The following is a 15,908-nucleotide window of genomic DNA, read 5'->3' on the forward strand; positions in this document are numbered from 1 at the left end:
GGAGCTGATCAAATGATCAACGAAAGGCTAGAGTAGGAGTACTTGCCTCTGTTCTTGTTCTTCACATATACCGAAAGAAAAGAGAATAAAAACAGCGGTCGGCAGCAGCAGGTGCACAGACAAAAGTCACTCCACTTACTCCACAACGCCCGAAGTCCCCGTTCCGTTTCCGTTGCAGCGGCCCCGTCCTTGTGTTTTTGCCTTCTTCCCGGGTCGCCACCGCCGCCTTTATTACCAGTCTGCCACACGCTCCGACCTCGCCGACAACCTCTCTCTTGGCAATGGAGAGGCAGAGGGGTGGTTCCTCCCCCAGCCGCCCCGCGAGCCCCAAGAGCCTCCTCCTCATCTCCTTCGCTTCCTCATCCCTCCTCTTCTCCTTCCTCTTCTCCCTCTTCGCCCTCCGCTTCGGCCGCCCCATCCACCTCCCCTTCGCCGCCTCCATCGGCGCCAACGGCTCCGCCACCGCGGTCCCGCCGGTTCGCGGCGGCGGTGGTGGTGCAGGAGCGGAGGTGTTTATTGGGGGCGGAGGCGGGGCCTTGGGGGAAGATTCGGCTGTGGAGGGAGACCGCCACGGGCGTGCTGGTGGTTTGCCCGTGGGCTCGGCAATGAAGGCTGATGAAGCCGGTCCTGGAGGTGGGATTTTTGAAACCCCCGCGGGTGGTGCGGTTTCGGAGATGCCCGAGGTTGCGGAAGCGGGAGGCTATTCTCTCCGAGGTTTGGATTCGACAGTGGAGGAGAAAGGAGGTGTTCGACCAGGTGGAGACAGCGAGAAGCTGGCGAAAGATTCGGTTCCGGTGAAACCCAACTCCACCGAAGGCAAGAAAGCTGATGCCGTCTCGGCAAGGAGGTCAAATGTAGGCAATGCTTCTGCCTCCCACGGCCATGGGGCAGCTGCGTCAGTTGAGAAATCCGATAGAGCAAAGCCTGCGCAAGCTGTCAATTTCTCCACGGAAGCTTCAGGTTCAGTTCCCGTAGCGGGGACAAAAGGCGAATCCCTGCACGGTGGCCATGCCGGAGAAAAGGGCGATTCCTCTGCACAAGGGTCTTATGCTTCGCAACAGGCGGGCCAGTGGGAAATCTCAAACCGTTCAGCAAAGAACAACTCAGGAGAAGCTCCAGCCAATCCAAATACTAAGCAGGATGCTAATGTGATTCAGGAAGCGGTTCAGAGAAAACTGGATTTGGCGAGAAGCAGCATAGCGCAGTGCGATGTTTACGACGGGAGCTGGGTGTTCGATGAGAGCTACCCACTCTACGCAAGCAATTCGTGCCCATTCGTAGACCAAGGGTTCAGCTGTGAAGCAAATGGAAGAACGGAACAAAAGTATACCAAGTGGAGGTGGCAGCCAAGGCATTGCAATATCCCTAGGTGCTGCATTATTATACAATTATTATTATATTTCCCCAGTTTCATGGATGCAAGACTTTGCGTTTGAAATTTTTGCATTTACTGACTTAAGCTTGGTATATGAGCAATTTGGCATCTGCTAACTTTGCTTGCTGTTAAAATTCAGGTTTGATGCTAGGAAAATGCTCGAGATGCTGCGCGGAAAGCGGCTAGTGTTCGCAGGGGACTCCCTTAACAGGAATCAATGGGAGTCCATGATGTGCTTGCTGAGAGAAGCAGTGTCAGACCCTGCAAGGATTCATGAAACCCGTGGCCGCAAGATTACCAAGGAGAGAGGGGATTACAATTTCAAGTTCCTGGTTCGTATGTCATGAATCTTATGTGGAAGTAGTCCATTCAGTGTCTAAGGTACTGTGTAGGCATCATATGGGCATGGTTTCTGCAGGACTACAACTGCACTGTGGAGTACCATGTCACCCATTTCTTGGTGCATGAAGGCAAGTCGAGAATCGGCCAAAAGCATGCAAGGACACTGCGGATTGATACCATCGACCGGAGCTCGTCAAGATGGAAGGGGGCGAATGTGCTTGTGTTTAATACTGCCCATTGGTGGTCTCATCATAAAACAAAAGCTGGGTGAGTGCTGATGAGCTCAGAAAAGAATTAACCACTGTTTTTACATTTTAGTTAGTTTGCATGACAGGCATTTTATCTGGTTACGATAATTTAGATTTGTAAATGAGCTGCCACTGTCTATGTTTCGATTCTTGCAAATATTAGGACTTGCAGAGTAAATGCTCTAAGAGTAGCATGTTTCTGCGAAGGGGCGCAAACCAACATAATTTATGGGATCTAAATATTGCATTTGCTTGCAGATTGAATTATTATCAAGAAGGGGATACTGTCCATCCCCACCTCGATGCCTCCACAGCTTTCCATCGAGCACTAACCACATGGGCATCATGGGTCGACCGTTACATTGATCCACGGAAAACGCAAGTGTTCTTCCGAAGCTCATCCCCATCACACTTCAGGTTTGCTCCCTCTGATCTGAGCTTTTCAATTCCAATACAGGCAACTTCGATTTTTTTGCTGCAATCCCCAATAAGCAAAACATGGTCAGCAATAACAACTTACCACTGGTTTCAGCGGCGGGGAGTGGAATTCCGGGGGGCACTGCAGAGAGAGCACAATGCCTCTTAATGACACTCGGGCAAGGCCGGTGCCCGAGAGAAATGCGATGTTGGAACAAGTGGCGAAGCAAATGAAGACTCCTGTAACAGTTCTGAACATTACCAATCTATCTGGTCTCAGGATAGATGGCCACCCCTCTGTGTATGGGAGTAAGGCAGGAGATTTAACAGCATCCAGCACCCAGGATTGCAGCCACTGGTGCCTTCCTGGAGTGCCTGATACATGGAATGAGCTGCTGTTCTACCATTTAGTATCCTCACACGAGAACGGTTTTACAAGTTAGTGACTGGCTTTCCATCTTTAAAATGTCCTCTTGTCCCAGCTAATATTGTGTACAGCAATTATTGGAGTATATATTTTCTCTCTGGATATAAATTTTATGATTGTTTTTTCCTTCTATTTCATCTCTTCCCAGCTGGTAATGTGTCAAGCAAGTTATGATATGGATTCTGAAACATTTGCCAACATTTTGCACAATACAACTAAGAGAGTTTAAGTCGCGAATAAAATTCATCTTTTCCTTCCCTACCAAAAGATAAGACTTGTATAGCATAAATTTTTATTGCCATCTTGGTCCACCTCAACATGTAGATGTTCAGGCAACTCCAGTTTGAAAACCATGTATAAGTTCTCAAGAGTACAGGCAAGCATGTTCACACACAATTATGTTATCGTTCAGACTATCAATAAAAGCTTATTTGTCAGTCATCCACAAGCTTGGTACTTGGGACTTTATTTCGTAAGGAATACACATTCTTTTTATCAGGCCAACAATCGGTCTCCCTTGTATAATGAACTGGGATAGACGTTTGGTGAAGTATGGCAATAGTTTACAGCAGCCTATATCATCAGAGCTGCTCTTCAGCTATCAAGCAACTTTGTGTGCTCGACGATGAGAACCAGACGCTTCATCCTTCTTTGCTCCTTCTGGTCTCCTAGCCCAGGCTGGGGCTTGGTCCGGTCCATACCGGTAATCATAGAAGAGTTCGGCACTAGCTTCAATATGCTCCCTTGCATAGATACCAACCCGATGGTCACCGGCCACCATCATCACCTGGATAGGATCGTAAGATGAAATAAGATTACGGTGAAGACAAAGCATGAAGCTGCATTGTATTACAAATTACAATAGATTACGGTGAAGACAAAGCATGAAGCGACATTGTCTTACAACAATGCTTACCTTTGCATAGCAGTTGGGACTGGAGGAGTGATTTGCGAACTTCAATTTATCCCCCTTCCGATATGCATCCAATACAAACTGTGAAGCAATCAATCAAATTAAAGGTTACCACTTTGATTTCAACCATCTGTTATTTTTTCAATATGACTGTATGCAGATGCACGGCATGTGATGCAGGGATACCTGATCATTTAAATCAAAGAGGAATGAAGAGTTTGCCCGGTCATAAATTTTGCCGCGTTTGTCTGCTTCTTTGTGAGAAATCAATTCACCAGTGTACTCTCCAAGATAGTCATTCTTATGCACAGGGTTCTGGTGTTGCAAGAAAAAATAAAATTAGCCAAAAGAAGAAAGGGAATGCTATCACACTCAAACAAGCTTCTGTGATCTGACCTTAATGAACGCACCCCATCCTGCAACGTCCGATTTTCCAAGCAAAATCTGAATTATGATCAACAATTAGCATGAAACAGGTAGCGTACAATGATGTCAAGAGGACAAAACTACAGGAGTATGTTATCACCCTTTGTTGTTGTTTTAGGAGGAGCTTCATGTTTCCGCACTGGTAACCATCACCTCTTTCTGGTGGCTCGCCTAGTGAACCATCTCCACAGCTGAAGAGAATGAACATCATGTGAAGTTTGGCAAACTAAAACACGCCATAAATCTGAATAAAGCTAAACATGTGCATGATACGTAGCTAAAAACAAATCATTTAACCCTATCAAACAGTTATGTCAACATCTACAAGGAGATCTTATTTTATAAGTGCTGATTACCTCACCCAGCAGTTTCTGCAAACATCCGGATCACATTCTCGACTGGCAGCAAAACATGGGCATTGCCTGCTTCTGCACTGACTTTTTGCACAATGACAGCCTCTAAATCTGTTTTTGCAGCTTTTTGAACACCTAAATATGATAATTAACAAATGAAGCCAGGGTCAAGTTCTTTCTTTGCATTTGCTTACACTAATGAACCCAGGGTCAAGTTTTTTCTTTGCATTTGCTTACACTAATATGATGATAAAAGAGAACTGTAGATGTCATTAGTCTTATGATCACTTTCACTTTGTGCGTCAAATACTCAATACACGCCCAATACTAAATGTTTTTTCTAGAATGCATATCTCTTGTCTTTTCAAGGAAATACTGTGGATGCATAAAATATCTTAAGAGATAAGGTGGGTAACGGATTTTTGCTCGATATAATGGGAACATACCCACAGTATTTCTCACAGCATGTCCCATTTTCCACACAGGGGCAATTTTTGTTGCACATTTCCTGGCACCCACACGGTGTATACTGTCTGTCACATTGCTTCCCATCACCAACTTTTTTCCTAATGGCTGGATGCCCTGCAGCCTTCGAAGGATATTTGTGCTTTCGAGTTCTGCCCCTTCGACGACAGACTTTTGTTCTCACAACCATGCCTTGCTCCTACAAATCCATGGACAAAAAATTATGATGCTGGCGTAACAATACCAGTGGAAAATGAAGTTAGTCTCTGCATGTTTTGACTTTTATATGTGCAGTAATACTGATCCTGGTTGCTTCATTTGTGAAGGCTGGGCTGGTTAATGATGGTAACTTGTAATAGGTGTGGTTCCTAATGGAAGGCTGAGACATGCACTCCTCCCATATCTTTCTGTCACTAAGTTAGCGATTTTATTGCATCTCTCCCTTTTTGCTCAATAATATTGCACATGTTGCTCCTCGAAATGAAAACAGAAAACCCACAGGAGCAGTAGAGTATGTCCTTAATTCATGGGAAAATGACTTATTTGTAACCCCTAAACCACTCAGACTTCGATAATCTACCATATTATGAACTCTGGCTGAACAGCAGTTATACAAACCATGTCTAAGATATTTCACTTTTGTGCTGAAAGAACACCTAACTTCATCGGAAGAAACAGAACCTCAAAATCAGGAGCATCATGCCATGCAATAAATACTAACTGAAGTACGTAATTCTTTCTGCAGCAGCAGCAGCAGTGACTGCATTGAGAACAATATGACTGCCAGCATTTAGTTTGTTTTAACATTCCTAATCTGAGTACAAACGAAATAGTGAAATAGAGCAGGAGACTACCAACGTGATTCAATACATACCATGTAGTTTTGTTCAGTTTCTGTGAAATCGCCCGAAATGGATTTACTCATGTTTGCTGCACCATTGTTGTACATGTAGCTAGCCACTTCCATGCAGGTTTTCAGGCCACATAATAGGTTTCTGACTATTAGACAGCTGTGGAATTAATCAGGAAAGCAACAGTTCAATTAATCAGGGAAGTCTGTTTCCACAAAACCTAGGGGGAGATAACACTTGAAATTGCACCTTATATATGTAAATTTACCTATTTTTCCCAAATATCTCTATTCCCTTCAGATATAAATCCCTCTCTAGGGTACTCCAATGAGAAAGAGGGTGCTCCCTGCTGGAACTGAACAAATTATTTGCTGAAGATTCTTTATTAGTATTTCTTGCTGCATCCTCAGCAGTACTAGTTGGGCTTCCACCGCAACTATCTTTATTAGAAGTTTTCTTATTGGGGTCATCTCGTTGATTGCCTCCAAATTCTCTGATATCTGGTCTTGTGTCACCAATCTCCGAAGTAGAATGATTATTCAATATATGGCTTGCAAAAGGAATATCTGAAGCAAGCGTCCTTGGCTTTTTATAAGGGAAATCATCACTAGACCTTGGTCCTTTTGAAACCTTGCGCTTCCCTAAACTTCTTAGAAGCATATCAGTGGATACATTTTCAGTTTCAGAAGCATCCCCAGAAGGCAGTGCAGTATGTTTTTCAGCACTTTCAAAAGATATTTTTGATCTGCTGGTTCCAACAGATATACTTGATTTAATGATTTCTTCCTCTCGGTTTGAATCTTCTGATTCAGATACCATATCAGTACCAACTTTGTGTAAGGTGGATCTTGACTCCATATTATGTGTTGCAGAAGAAGCATAATCATGTTTGTGTATGTCTTGAAATCCTTCTCTTCTCTGTGGACAAACTAATACCACAATTAGCCTCGGAGCACAGTAAACATGCTCAACTGAAAGGACGGATCTATAAAGTTATTAGTAGCAATTAAAAGACCAAATATTGTATAAAAAGTAATCAGCAGATTGCCAAAAAGTAGCATCGGTCAAATTCACTGCCGTTGGCATCCACAGGTCGTGTTTCTCATTTCGCATTTTAGAAGAAGTGCTTGATCCAGTACTAAAAAAACTCCAGAACATTCAAAGATGTAGGACATGTTACAATGTGCACGCCTACAAAATTCCAATGCCAGGTCCAAACGTGCTGTGAAGTACTTAAAAGATAAATTCGCTCCATTCACTGTTCAAGTGTTCATATGTAATACAACTATCACTTGTCTTTTTGGTTCTCAATAACACAGTAGAATTTAAAATCAAAATTTTGCAGATGTGCATAACAGAGTGAATTGTAAAAATTAAGGTTTTTAGTATCTTTGGAATAGTGGATCGTGCCGTTTCTTCCAATATCTACAAGGAAACCCTCGGGCACCAAAACTCTAACAATGTTCCCCACCAATAGAAGTTCAGTAAAATAGTTTCATAGATTTGCTACAGGGGCTGGTACGATTTAACTGAAAACCTAAAGAAAAATAAGTTAATGCCAATGAATATAATTGTAAAATCTGAGGTGAAGCATACTCGAAGGTAGCACTGGTCACCACATGGACTCTTGTTTCCGTCGAGCTCAAACCCACAGGGTTGCTTCTCACTCTGACAAGAATAGGAGTTAATACTTAGCAGCACAGAGAAGTAATTTTATTAGAACATGAAATGAATTGTTACTCACTGGGAATACTAAGTTTTGAGAGCAGCCATGGAGACGGCAATCAAAAACCTGAATGAACATATATCATCAAATAAATCACACCCTGATGAACATAGTTGCACAAACCGACATTAAAAACAGGACTAGAAGTGGTAGATTGCCAGAAGTAGAATGTACCAAACATCTGCGGCAGAAGAGATTATCAAAAGAATCCAAAACTATATCCACAGTCTTGTCAAGAGGAAGTTGGCTCTCTATCTTATCAGAAAATTCAGAGTGCTTCTCGTGTTTCTCAAAAAGAAATTCAGATCTACCCTGGAATTGTAATGAAATCAACAGAAACAATTGTAAGTCAAAAGACATTTGCTATTTGTGGTGATATCACTTAATGAAGATCTTGCTACAAAGAATTTGTGTTTTTCGTGGCACATCACCTCGATTTCTGAAGGAGATGCATCAATAAACTGACAGATAACATTTAAATCCTCTTGACTTAACCCGCGTTCCTGAGTAGCTTTCCTGCAGCAGATAGTCAGAAACTCAGAATCAGACAAGTTATACATAGTTTTTTTTTTGCAAGGTTGATTGTAAAGAGATGGGGATGGCATTGCCATGATAGCACATAACAGGAACATTGTGCAAAGTAGTCATTATTTTTGCAGGATAATAATGATTAAGTTAACCAGATCTAATTAAGGAGTTCCTATTCTTATTCAAATATTTTTTTCAAGAAAACACAAAAGTTTTGCGTCTTTGAAAAGGTATATTCTTATATGTGCACAAGCAATTTAATTCACATTGCTTGACTAAATGAGCACTTCTGTCACAGGTTATTCTGGCCTCGAGAAAGTGTACCCATGTACAGACAACTTGTCTCTATTTAACTAAGTGTCACCTAAATAGCAGTCGATTAAATATTTAGCCTTGGTTACACAAATGTTCACAAAGTATAATATAAGTAGATTCATATTAAAGCATCCAACAAAAAAATGTGAAGTCGTAAACTAAATAGAACTAAAGTTCAAAAAGCTTGTGGTTTGTTTCAAAAAGGAACTTGAGGTTTTCAGTAGCACTGAGGTTGTGAAGAGACCAACATTGCATCTCCAATACCATGATAAGTGAGAAAATGGCAAAATTGGTGATGAAACAAGGTATTAAAGAGTAGTCTACTACTAAGTCCTTCTAGAATCTGTGCCAGCCAGCAAGCATTTTCAAGTTTAACATTAATAGGTATAAAAAAAGCATCTCGATTGGCCATTATAGATTCTATTATTATACCATATTAGCTGATCTTCTCCTTCAGTGAAAACATGCTTCTCTTCCTCAGGTTGTGGAATTTCTTCATCACTTTCACTGCAGATTAGAGCCTCGTTGCCAGCTGAATCATAGTAAATTCTCCTCCTACCAGCAATTGATTGATCATCGGCCATTCTTTGGTTTCTGCGCTGTGTTGTTCCAGAAAAAATAAATATCAAAGACAAAAGGAATGCAAGAATTGTCCTTATACCGACGTATGAGCCATTTAACAAAATCAAACTACTCAGAATAAATTCAGCTAATAAACTTATGCTAAGTAGCACGACGCATCAATCATGTCGATAGTCATATTTCTTGGAATGATCATGGATATACAGAATGCTTATGGATTTGCATATGTTCTTAAATTAAGGAACTCAAATTTCCCCACTTCATCCCAGAGCAATATCCTTGATAACGCTATCTGAACATGTCATGCTCAAGTAATTAAATATATGATTTGTCAAATTCTTATGCAGCTCCCCAAGCTAAAAAAAACTTCTACCTATGGCTTGCATGACTAAGTTGTTCAAATGCCTGAACCCATGCACATTCGAGTATCCACGCATATATATCTCAAGTTAATTAACTCTATCATGAGTTCATGACTAAGTTGTTCATCTAAATGCATGCACATTGAAGTATCCTTTCATAAATCTCAAGTTAACTCCATATGGCATATGAACTAGTACTGTAGAACTGAAGAGCAACCTAATATTAAGTCATCAAACAGGTCAAATAGAGTAGCAACACTATACTTGTCCAGGAAGATCCACGTGGTGTACGGAGGAATCTTATCAACCAGCGGCAGCTTCACAAGCTGCAAAACGATGGACTGTGCGCTGTCGCCGGAGCTGGAGAGCACGAGCGTCCCGTCGGCCGACAGGTTCTCCTCCTGCACGTGCACAACCTCCCTCTCCCCCGACCCTCTCGCCAGGTTCCAGCCAACGATCCTGGACTGGCCCTCCGCGGCGAGCTGCGACAGCACGTTGCTGCTCTCCGAGCCCCTCGACGCCGCCTCCGCCAGGGCGGCCACATCGAACAGGCCGCAGGTGTGCTTCCGCAGCGCCCTCCTGTTTGCCTCCAGCTTCTCCTGTCAAAGGTCAAAACAGGACACAGGTACAAAGCTCAATCCCCGGACCAGATTGAGTGACCCAACAAAACTCACAATTCACAACGAATTCTGTAGATGCGGTCGGTGCTCTGCTTTACCTTGATCGAGGCGAGGCGGGCCTGTTGGATTTGGCGCTTCAGCTGCGTAAGCTTCCCATGGAGCGCCATGAGTGAGGAGGTGCCCACGCCGAGCCCCTGATCCGGCCGCTGCGGAGCACGAAAGAAAAAAAAACAAGGGGACGGAAAAGGATCGAACCCGATCAGATTGGGGAGGGAGATCGAGGCGGGGAACCGGGCCGCTAGGGGAATCGGAGGCCGGCGAACGCTACCTTGGGGCCGTCCCGGTGGGAGGAGGAGTCGGAGGCCTTGGACGAGGACGACGCCATGGCGATGGCGCGAGCCGCCGCAGGCCCACACTCCTCCTGCTCCTCGACGCGAGGAGCCCTGCCTTCTCTGACCCTTGTCGACGCGACGGCTCTGCACTATAGCTAGCAGCATAGGCAGGCTAGGATCCTCTTTGCGGGAGGCTTAAGGTCTGACAGGTAGGTGGCCTGGCGTCAGTGGGGGCCTCTCGCTGCACGGGCTTCCGGATGGGCTCACGTCAAGTGGCGGCGGGCGTCGTTGGGTAGCGAAGGATTTAGAGGTCCAAGGGAGGTCGTGGCCGTCTGCACCGCTGTGCTGTGATCCCGCCGACCACCGACCACCGTCCACCGGTGTGGAACGCAAGGGAAGCGATGGCGGAGAAAGAAATGCGAGAGACGTTAGGCTAGCCATAGTAACGATGGCTGTTATCATGCACTCGGCGCTAGCAGACACGCCGATGTACCAGACAATTAAAGAAGAGGGGGTTTTAGAGTAATTTAGGTAGATACCGTATCATAAAAAATGAAGTATTATGCTATTATGTTATATAATAAATAAGTTCATCTATGATACTATTTCATTCATAATATTATGCACGTATATGATACTCCTCACTATGAATAGCCTTAATGATTCACCTACGCACAGAACATAAACACACTTGTCGCAATAACACGGTAAAAGGGATGTCAGTCCTCTTGTCTAGCTAGTTACAAGATTAAACACAAATGATAGGGATATACTCCCTCCGACTTTATTTACTCCGTATATTAGCTTTGACTGAAATGTGAGCAGCCGTTCCAATGGGTACCTCCCCCTGCCGGCTGGACAAAGCTGAATACCGATGGTAGCTTTGTACAGGCCACAAGCGCAACAGGGGGCGGGATGGTCCTTAGAGACGATAGAGGGAAGCTCATTTTTACATCATGTAGGCAGCTGCTCACATGTGACAATAGCCTTCAAGCAGAGTTGGAAGTATGCAGAGAGGGACTGTAGTTGGCTTTGTACCGTACCAACCTGCCCATATTGGTGGAGTTGGATTACTCTGAAGCGGTGTCGATGCTATCGGCCAAGTCAACAAACCGATCACAAGTCCGAGCACTAGCAGAGGATATAAACAGGATGATGCTGAATCTAGGGAGATTTCATTTTCTCACATTAGTAGATCACAACATAATGTCAGTCATGCACTAGTCGCGTATGGTCGTAGTACCCCTCGCATGGTTGTCTGATTGAGGTCAGGTTTAGACTGCATTATAAACATTTCCGAGTCCGAGAAGCCTCCGTGAGTCAATGAAATCTTCCTTTTCCCCGCAAAAAAAGCTTTGACTGAAATCAAACTAAAGTTTGACCAATTTTGCAGAAAATAATATGAACATTTACAATAACAAATTTATATGATGTGAAAATATATGCGATTATGAATCCAATCGAATTGATTTGGTGGTGTATATATTAATATATTTTTCTTCAAACCTCTTGAAAGTATATCAAGTTTGAATTTAGACAAACCTAATATGCAGAGTAAATAAAAACAGAGGAAGTAAATAGTAAGAAGGTAAAAACGGCAAAATAGTAATAGCAATTGTGTAGAAGAATTCAGTAATGTAGAATAGACCCAGGGTAGACCCGGGCATGAACAACTCGGCTCGAAAGCCCGACATCCGGGACGGGCTCGGGCTCAGCTTTTACGCCTGAAGCACGGCTCGAAAGCCCCAAAATAAACCCGAACAGGGCATAAATCAATATTTTATGACAAATATAGATATAATATATACTCCCTTCATCCCATAATATAAGAGCGTTTTTACACTAGTGTAGTGTCAAAAACGCTTATATATTATGGGACTGAAGGAGAATTCTGAATATCCTAAAAATCATTATTTTAATCAAAATAGACATTGTTCATGTGTTTCGAGTCGGTCCGGGCCGGGCTCGGGCTTTAAAAAGCTCAGTCCGAAGTAAGCCGCCCCGGCAAATGCCCAGGTTTAACCAAGGGGGGCAGAGTTTCACTATTGGCATCTCTCTCGAAAACAAGCAAATGGCATGGTAAACAAATTACAGTGGGCAACCGAGCAAATTGCAATATTTAGGAATATGATCATTCATGTTATCTCATATATGCATTACGTCTATGATAATTAGAATGTTAATCCAACTGCATCTACTAGTAATACTCCACCCCGTAACCGCTATCCAGCATGCATCTCAAGGTATTAAGTTTGCAGGAAACAAAGTATCATAATAAGCAAGATGACATAATGTAAACGAGAAGAAGTCAATCAATATACACAAAACCCGTCATTTTATTCTTAGTGGCAGCAATAAAATACGTGCCTTAGCCCTTTTGTCACTAGGTTAGATCACCGCCAGACCTTTTTGTCACTGGGTTAGATCACCGCTAGATTGAACCCACGACGAAGCACCACTCCCTCTGGAAAAAACACATCGAACTTAGCCAAATAAGATAGATAGTCGTAGAGTATGCAAAGCTATTTTATTGTATAACAAAAAATCTCAAAAGATTCAATTGATTTCAATGAACAATCTGATCATAAAGTGACAATTCATCATGTCCCAATGAACACACCACTTATTACATTGAATTGATCCTGATTATGTCACGGGAACATGATATTGAAGATCTAAGAGAGAGAGAGAGAGAACCATCTAGCTACCGAAGAAGAAGAAGAAGAAGAGGAAAAAGGAAAAGAACAGAAGAAGAAGAAGAAGAAGAAGAAGAAGAAGAAGAAGAAGAAGAAGAAGAAGAAGAAGAAGAGGAAAAAGGAAAAGAACAGAAGAAGAAGAAGAAGAAGAAGAAGAAGAAGAAGAAGAAGAAGAAGAAGAAGAATAGGAGAAGAAGAGAAGAAAAGGAAAAAGGAAAAGAACAGAAGAAGAAGGGATGGTCTGAAGAAGAAGAAAATAGAAATGTAGTTATATATAAATATAGATTTTTTTATCGGGATTGAATATTCATGTTGATCAGGTGCATTTAAATATGCAGTTGTTTCGCCGCTGCGAGGGTCTGGTGTTCGACGACCTCTTCGTGCATTTGACGAGCTCCCCTGCGTTCGTGGGTGAGTACAAATTACATCTCCTCCTGATGGGAAACGTAGCATGCAATTTCAAAAAAAAATCCTACGCTCACGCAAGATCTATCTAGGAGATGCATATCAATGAGAGGGGGGAGTGTGTCTACGTACCCTTGTAGACCGAAAGCGAAAGCGTTTGACAACGCGGTTGATGTAGTCGAACTTCTTCTCGTCCCGACCAATCAAGTACGGAATGTACGACACCTCCGAGTTCTGCACACGTTCAGCTCGATGACGTCCCTCGAACTCTTGATCCAGCAAAGTGTCGAGTAAGTAGATGAGTTACGTCAGCACGACGGTGTGGTGACGATGATGGTGAAGTGATCCGCGCAGGGCTTCGCCTAAGCACTGCGATAATATGACCTAGGGTGTAATCTGTGGAGGGGGGCGCCACACACAGGTAACAGATGTTGTTGTTTTTTCTAGGCGCCCCCCTCATATATATAGGTGGGAGGGAGAGGGGGCAGCCAAGGGGGCGCCCAAGTAGGAGGAATCCTACTTGGGGCCCTAGTCCTATTTTTTCCCCTACCATAAATTCCGGAGGGGGAGGAAGGAGGAGGGGGGAGGGAGGAGGGAAGGAATGGGGAGGCCGAACCCCTCCCCTTCCTTTCTCTCTTCTCCTCTTTCCTTCCCCTCTAGGTTCGGCCTATATGGGGGGCGCAGCAGCCCATGCTGGCTGTTGCATTTCCCCTCTTGGCCCATTAGACCCATATCTTTGCCGGCGGTGCCCGAAACCCCTTCCGGTGACCCGATATGTACCTGCTACCCTCCGAAACACTCTCAGTGTCCGAATACTATCGTCCTATATATCAATCTTTACCTTTCGACCATTTCGAGACTCCTCGTCATGTCCATGATCTCATCCGGGACTCCGAACAACATTTAGTCACCAAATCACATAACTCATATAATACAAAATCGTCATCGAACGTTAAGCGTGCGGACCCTACGGGTTCGAGAACTATATAGACATGACCGAGACACCTCTCTGGTCAATAACCAATAGCGGAACCTGGATGCTCATATTGTTTCCCACATATTCTACGAAGATCTTTATCGGTCATAACATAGTGACAACATACGTTATTCCCTTTGTCATCGGTATGTTACTTGCCCGAGATTCGATCGTCGGTATCTTCATACATAGTTCAATCTCATTACCGGCAAGTCTCTTTACTCGTTCTATAATACATCATCCCGCAACTAACTCATTACTCACTTTGCTTGCAAGGCTTCTTATGATGTGTATTACCGAGAGGGCCCAGAGATACCTCTTCGATACTCAGAGTGACAAATTCTAATCTTGATGTATGTCAACCCAACAAACACCTTCAGAGATACCTGTAGAGCATCTTTATAATCACCCAGTTACGTTGTGAATTTTGATAGCACACAAGGCATTCCTCCGGTGTCCGGGAGTTGCATAATCTCATAGTCAAAGGAATATGCATATGACATGAAGAAAGCAATAGCAATAAAACTGAACGATCAGTATGCTAAGCTAATGGATGGGTCTTGTCCATCACATCATTCTCCTAATGATGTGATCCCATTCATAAAATGACAACACATGTCTATGGTTAGGAAACTTAACCATCTTTGATTAATGAGCTAGTCTAGTAGAGGCTTACTAGGGACATGGTGTTTTGTCTGTGTATCCACACATGTATCAAGTTTACGGTTAATACAATTCTAGCATGAATAATAAACATTTATCATGATATAAGGAAATAAAAAATAACAATTTATTATTGCCTCTAGGGCATATTTCCTTCAATCTTCCACTTGCACTAGAGTCAATAATCTAGTTCACATAGCCATGTGATTTAACACCAATAGTTCACATCTTTATGTGATTAATACCCATAGTTCACATCGCCATGTGACCAACACCCAGAGGGTTTACTAGAGTCAATAATATAGTTCACATCACTATGTGATTAACACCCAAAGAGTACTAAGGTGTGATCATGTTTTGCTTGTGAGAGAAGTTTAGTCAACGGGTATGCCACATTCAGATCCATATGTATTTTGCAAATTTCTATGTCTACAATGCTCTGCATGGAGCTACTCTAGCTAATTTCTCCCGCATTCAATACATATATAGATTGAGACTTAGAGTCATCTAGATCAGTGTCAAAGCTTGCATCGACGTAACTCTTTATGACGAACTCTTTATCACCTCCATAACCGAGAAACATTTCCTTAGTCCTCTTTAAGGTAACTAAGGATAATTTTGACCGATGTCCAGTGATCTAGTCCTGGATCACTATTGTACCCCCTTGCCAAACTCATGGCAAGGTACATAACAGGTTTGGTACACAGCATGTCATACTTTATAGAACCTATGACTGAGGCATAGGGAATGACTTTCATTCTCTCTTTATCTTCTACTGAGGTTGGGTTTTGAGTCTTTACTCAACTTCACACCTTACAATACAGGCAAAAACTCCTTCTTTGACTGATCCATCTTGAACTCCTTCAAAATCTTGTCAAGGTATGTA

At 43.1% G+C, this 15,908-nt stretch overlaps 2 protein-coding genes across 3 annotated transcripts; one reads left to right on the top strand and one right to left on the bottom strand.

The window, feature by feature from the left end:
* Window positions 1–179: 179 nt before the first annotated feature.
* Window positions 180–2,941, top strand: LOC123085670 (protein trichome birefringence-like 6). Its single transcript, XM_044507344.1, has 5 exons — window positions 180–1,369; window positions 1,515–1,707; window positions 1,794–1,984; window positions 2,224–2,382; window positions 2,498–2,941. The coding sequence occupies exons 1-5, from the start codon at window positions 282–284 to the stop codon at window positions 2,823–2,825; spliced, it is 1,959 nt and encodes a 652-aa protein (XP_044363279.1). The 5' UTR covers window positions 180–281; the 3' UTR covers window positions 2,826–2,941.
* Window positions 2,942–3,080: 139 nt separating this feature from the next.
* LOC123085669 (histone-lysine N-methyltransferase EZ1) lies at window positions 3,081–10,651 on the bottom strand. 2 transcript variants are annotated; one of them, XM_044507342.1, is made up of 17 exons: window positions 10,279–10,651; window positions 10,049–10,156; window positions 9,595–9,929; window positions 8,819–8,980; window positions 7,975–8,059; window positions 7,718–7,855; window positions 7,562–7,609; window positions 7,414–7,485; window positions 6,086–6,735; window positions 5,841–5,976; window positions 4,948–5,165; window positions 4,505–4,636; window positions 4,249–4,339; window positions 4,119–4,166; window positions 3,909–4,037; window positions 3,726–3,803; window positions 3,081–3,596 (listed from the first exon to the last, which is right to left on the bottom strand). In XM_044507342.1, the coding sequence occupies exons 1-17, from the start codon at window positions 10,333–10,335 to the stop codon at window positions 3,411–3,413; spliced, it is 2,673 nt and encodes an 890-aa protein (XP_044363277.1). In that variant the 5' UTR covers window positions 10,336–10,651; the 3' UTR covers window positions 3,081–3,410. The 2 variants fall into 2 exon arrangements, with proteins under 2 accessions (XP_044363277.1, XP_044363278.1); XM_044507343.1 differs by lacking the exons at window positions 10,049–10,156; window positions 10,279–10,651 and having other exon boundaries at window positions 8,819–8,985; window positions 9,595–9,817.
* Window positions 10,652–15,908: the final 5,257 nt, after the last annotated feature.

This window comes from Triticum aestivum, chromosome 4A (genome assembly GCF_018294505.1).
Source record: "Triticum aestivum cultivar Chinese Spring chromosome 4A, IWGSC CS RefSeq v2.1, whole genome shotgun sequence".
Taxonomy (NCBI): domain Eukaryota; kingdom Viridiplantae; phylum Streptophyta; class Magnoliopsida; order Poales; family Poaceae; genus Triticum; species Triticum aestivum.

Coding starts and splice junctions, on each gene's coding strand:
- LOC123085670 (XM_044507344.1), top strand. CDS start 282: ATGGAGAGGCAGAGGGGTGGTTCCTCCCCCAGCCGCCCCGCGAGCCCC. Junction 1,370..1,514: donor AGGCATTGCAATATCCCTAG/GTGCTGCATTAT, acceptor GTTAAAATTCAG/GTTTGATGCTAGGAAAATGC. Junction 1,985..2,223: donor CATCATAAAACAAAAGCTGG/GTGAGTGCTGAT, acceptor ATTTGCTTGCAG/ATTGAATTATTATCAAGAAG.
- LOC123085669 (XM_044507342.1), bottom strand. CDS start 10,335: ATGGCGTCGTCCTCGTCCAAGGCCTCCGACTCCTCCTCCCACCGGGAC. Junction 9,930..10,048: donor CCCGCCTCGCCTCGATCAAG/GTAAAGCAGAGC, acceptor GACCTTTGACAG/GAGAAGCTGGAGGCAAACAG. Junction 6,736..7,413: donor GTGACCAGTGCTACCTTCGA/GTATGCTTCACC, acceptor GTTTGTCCACAG/AGAAGAGAAGGATTTCAAGA.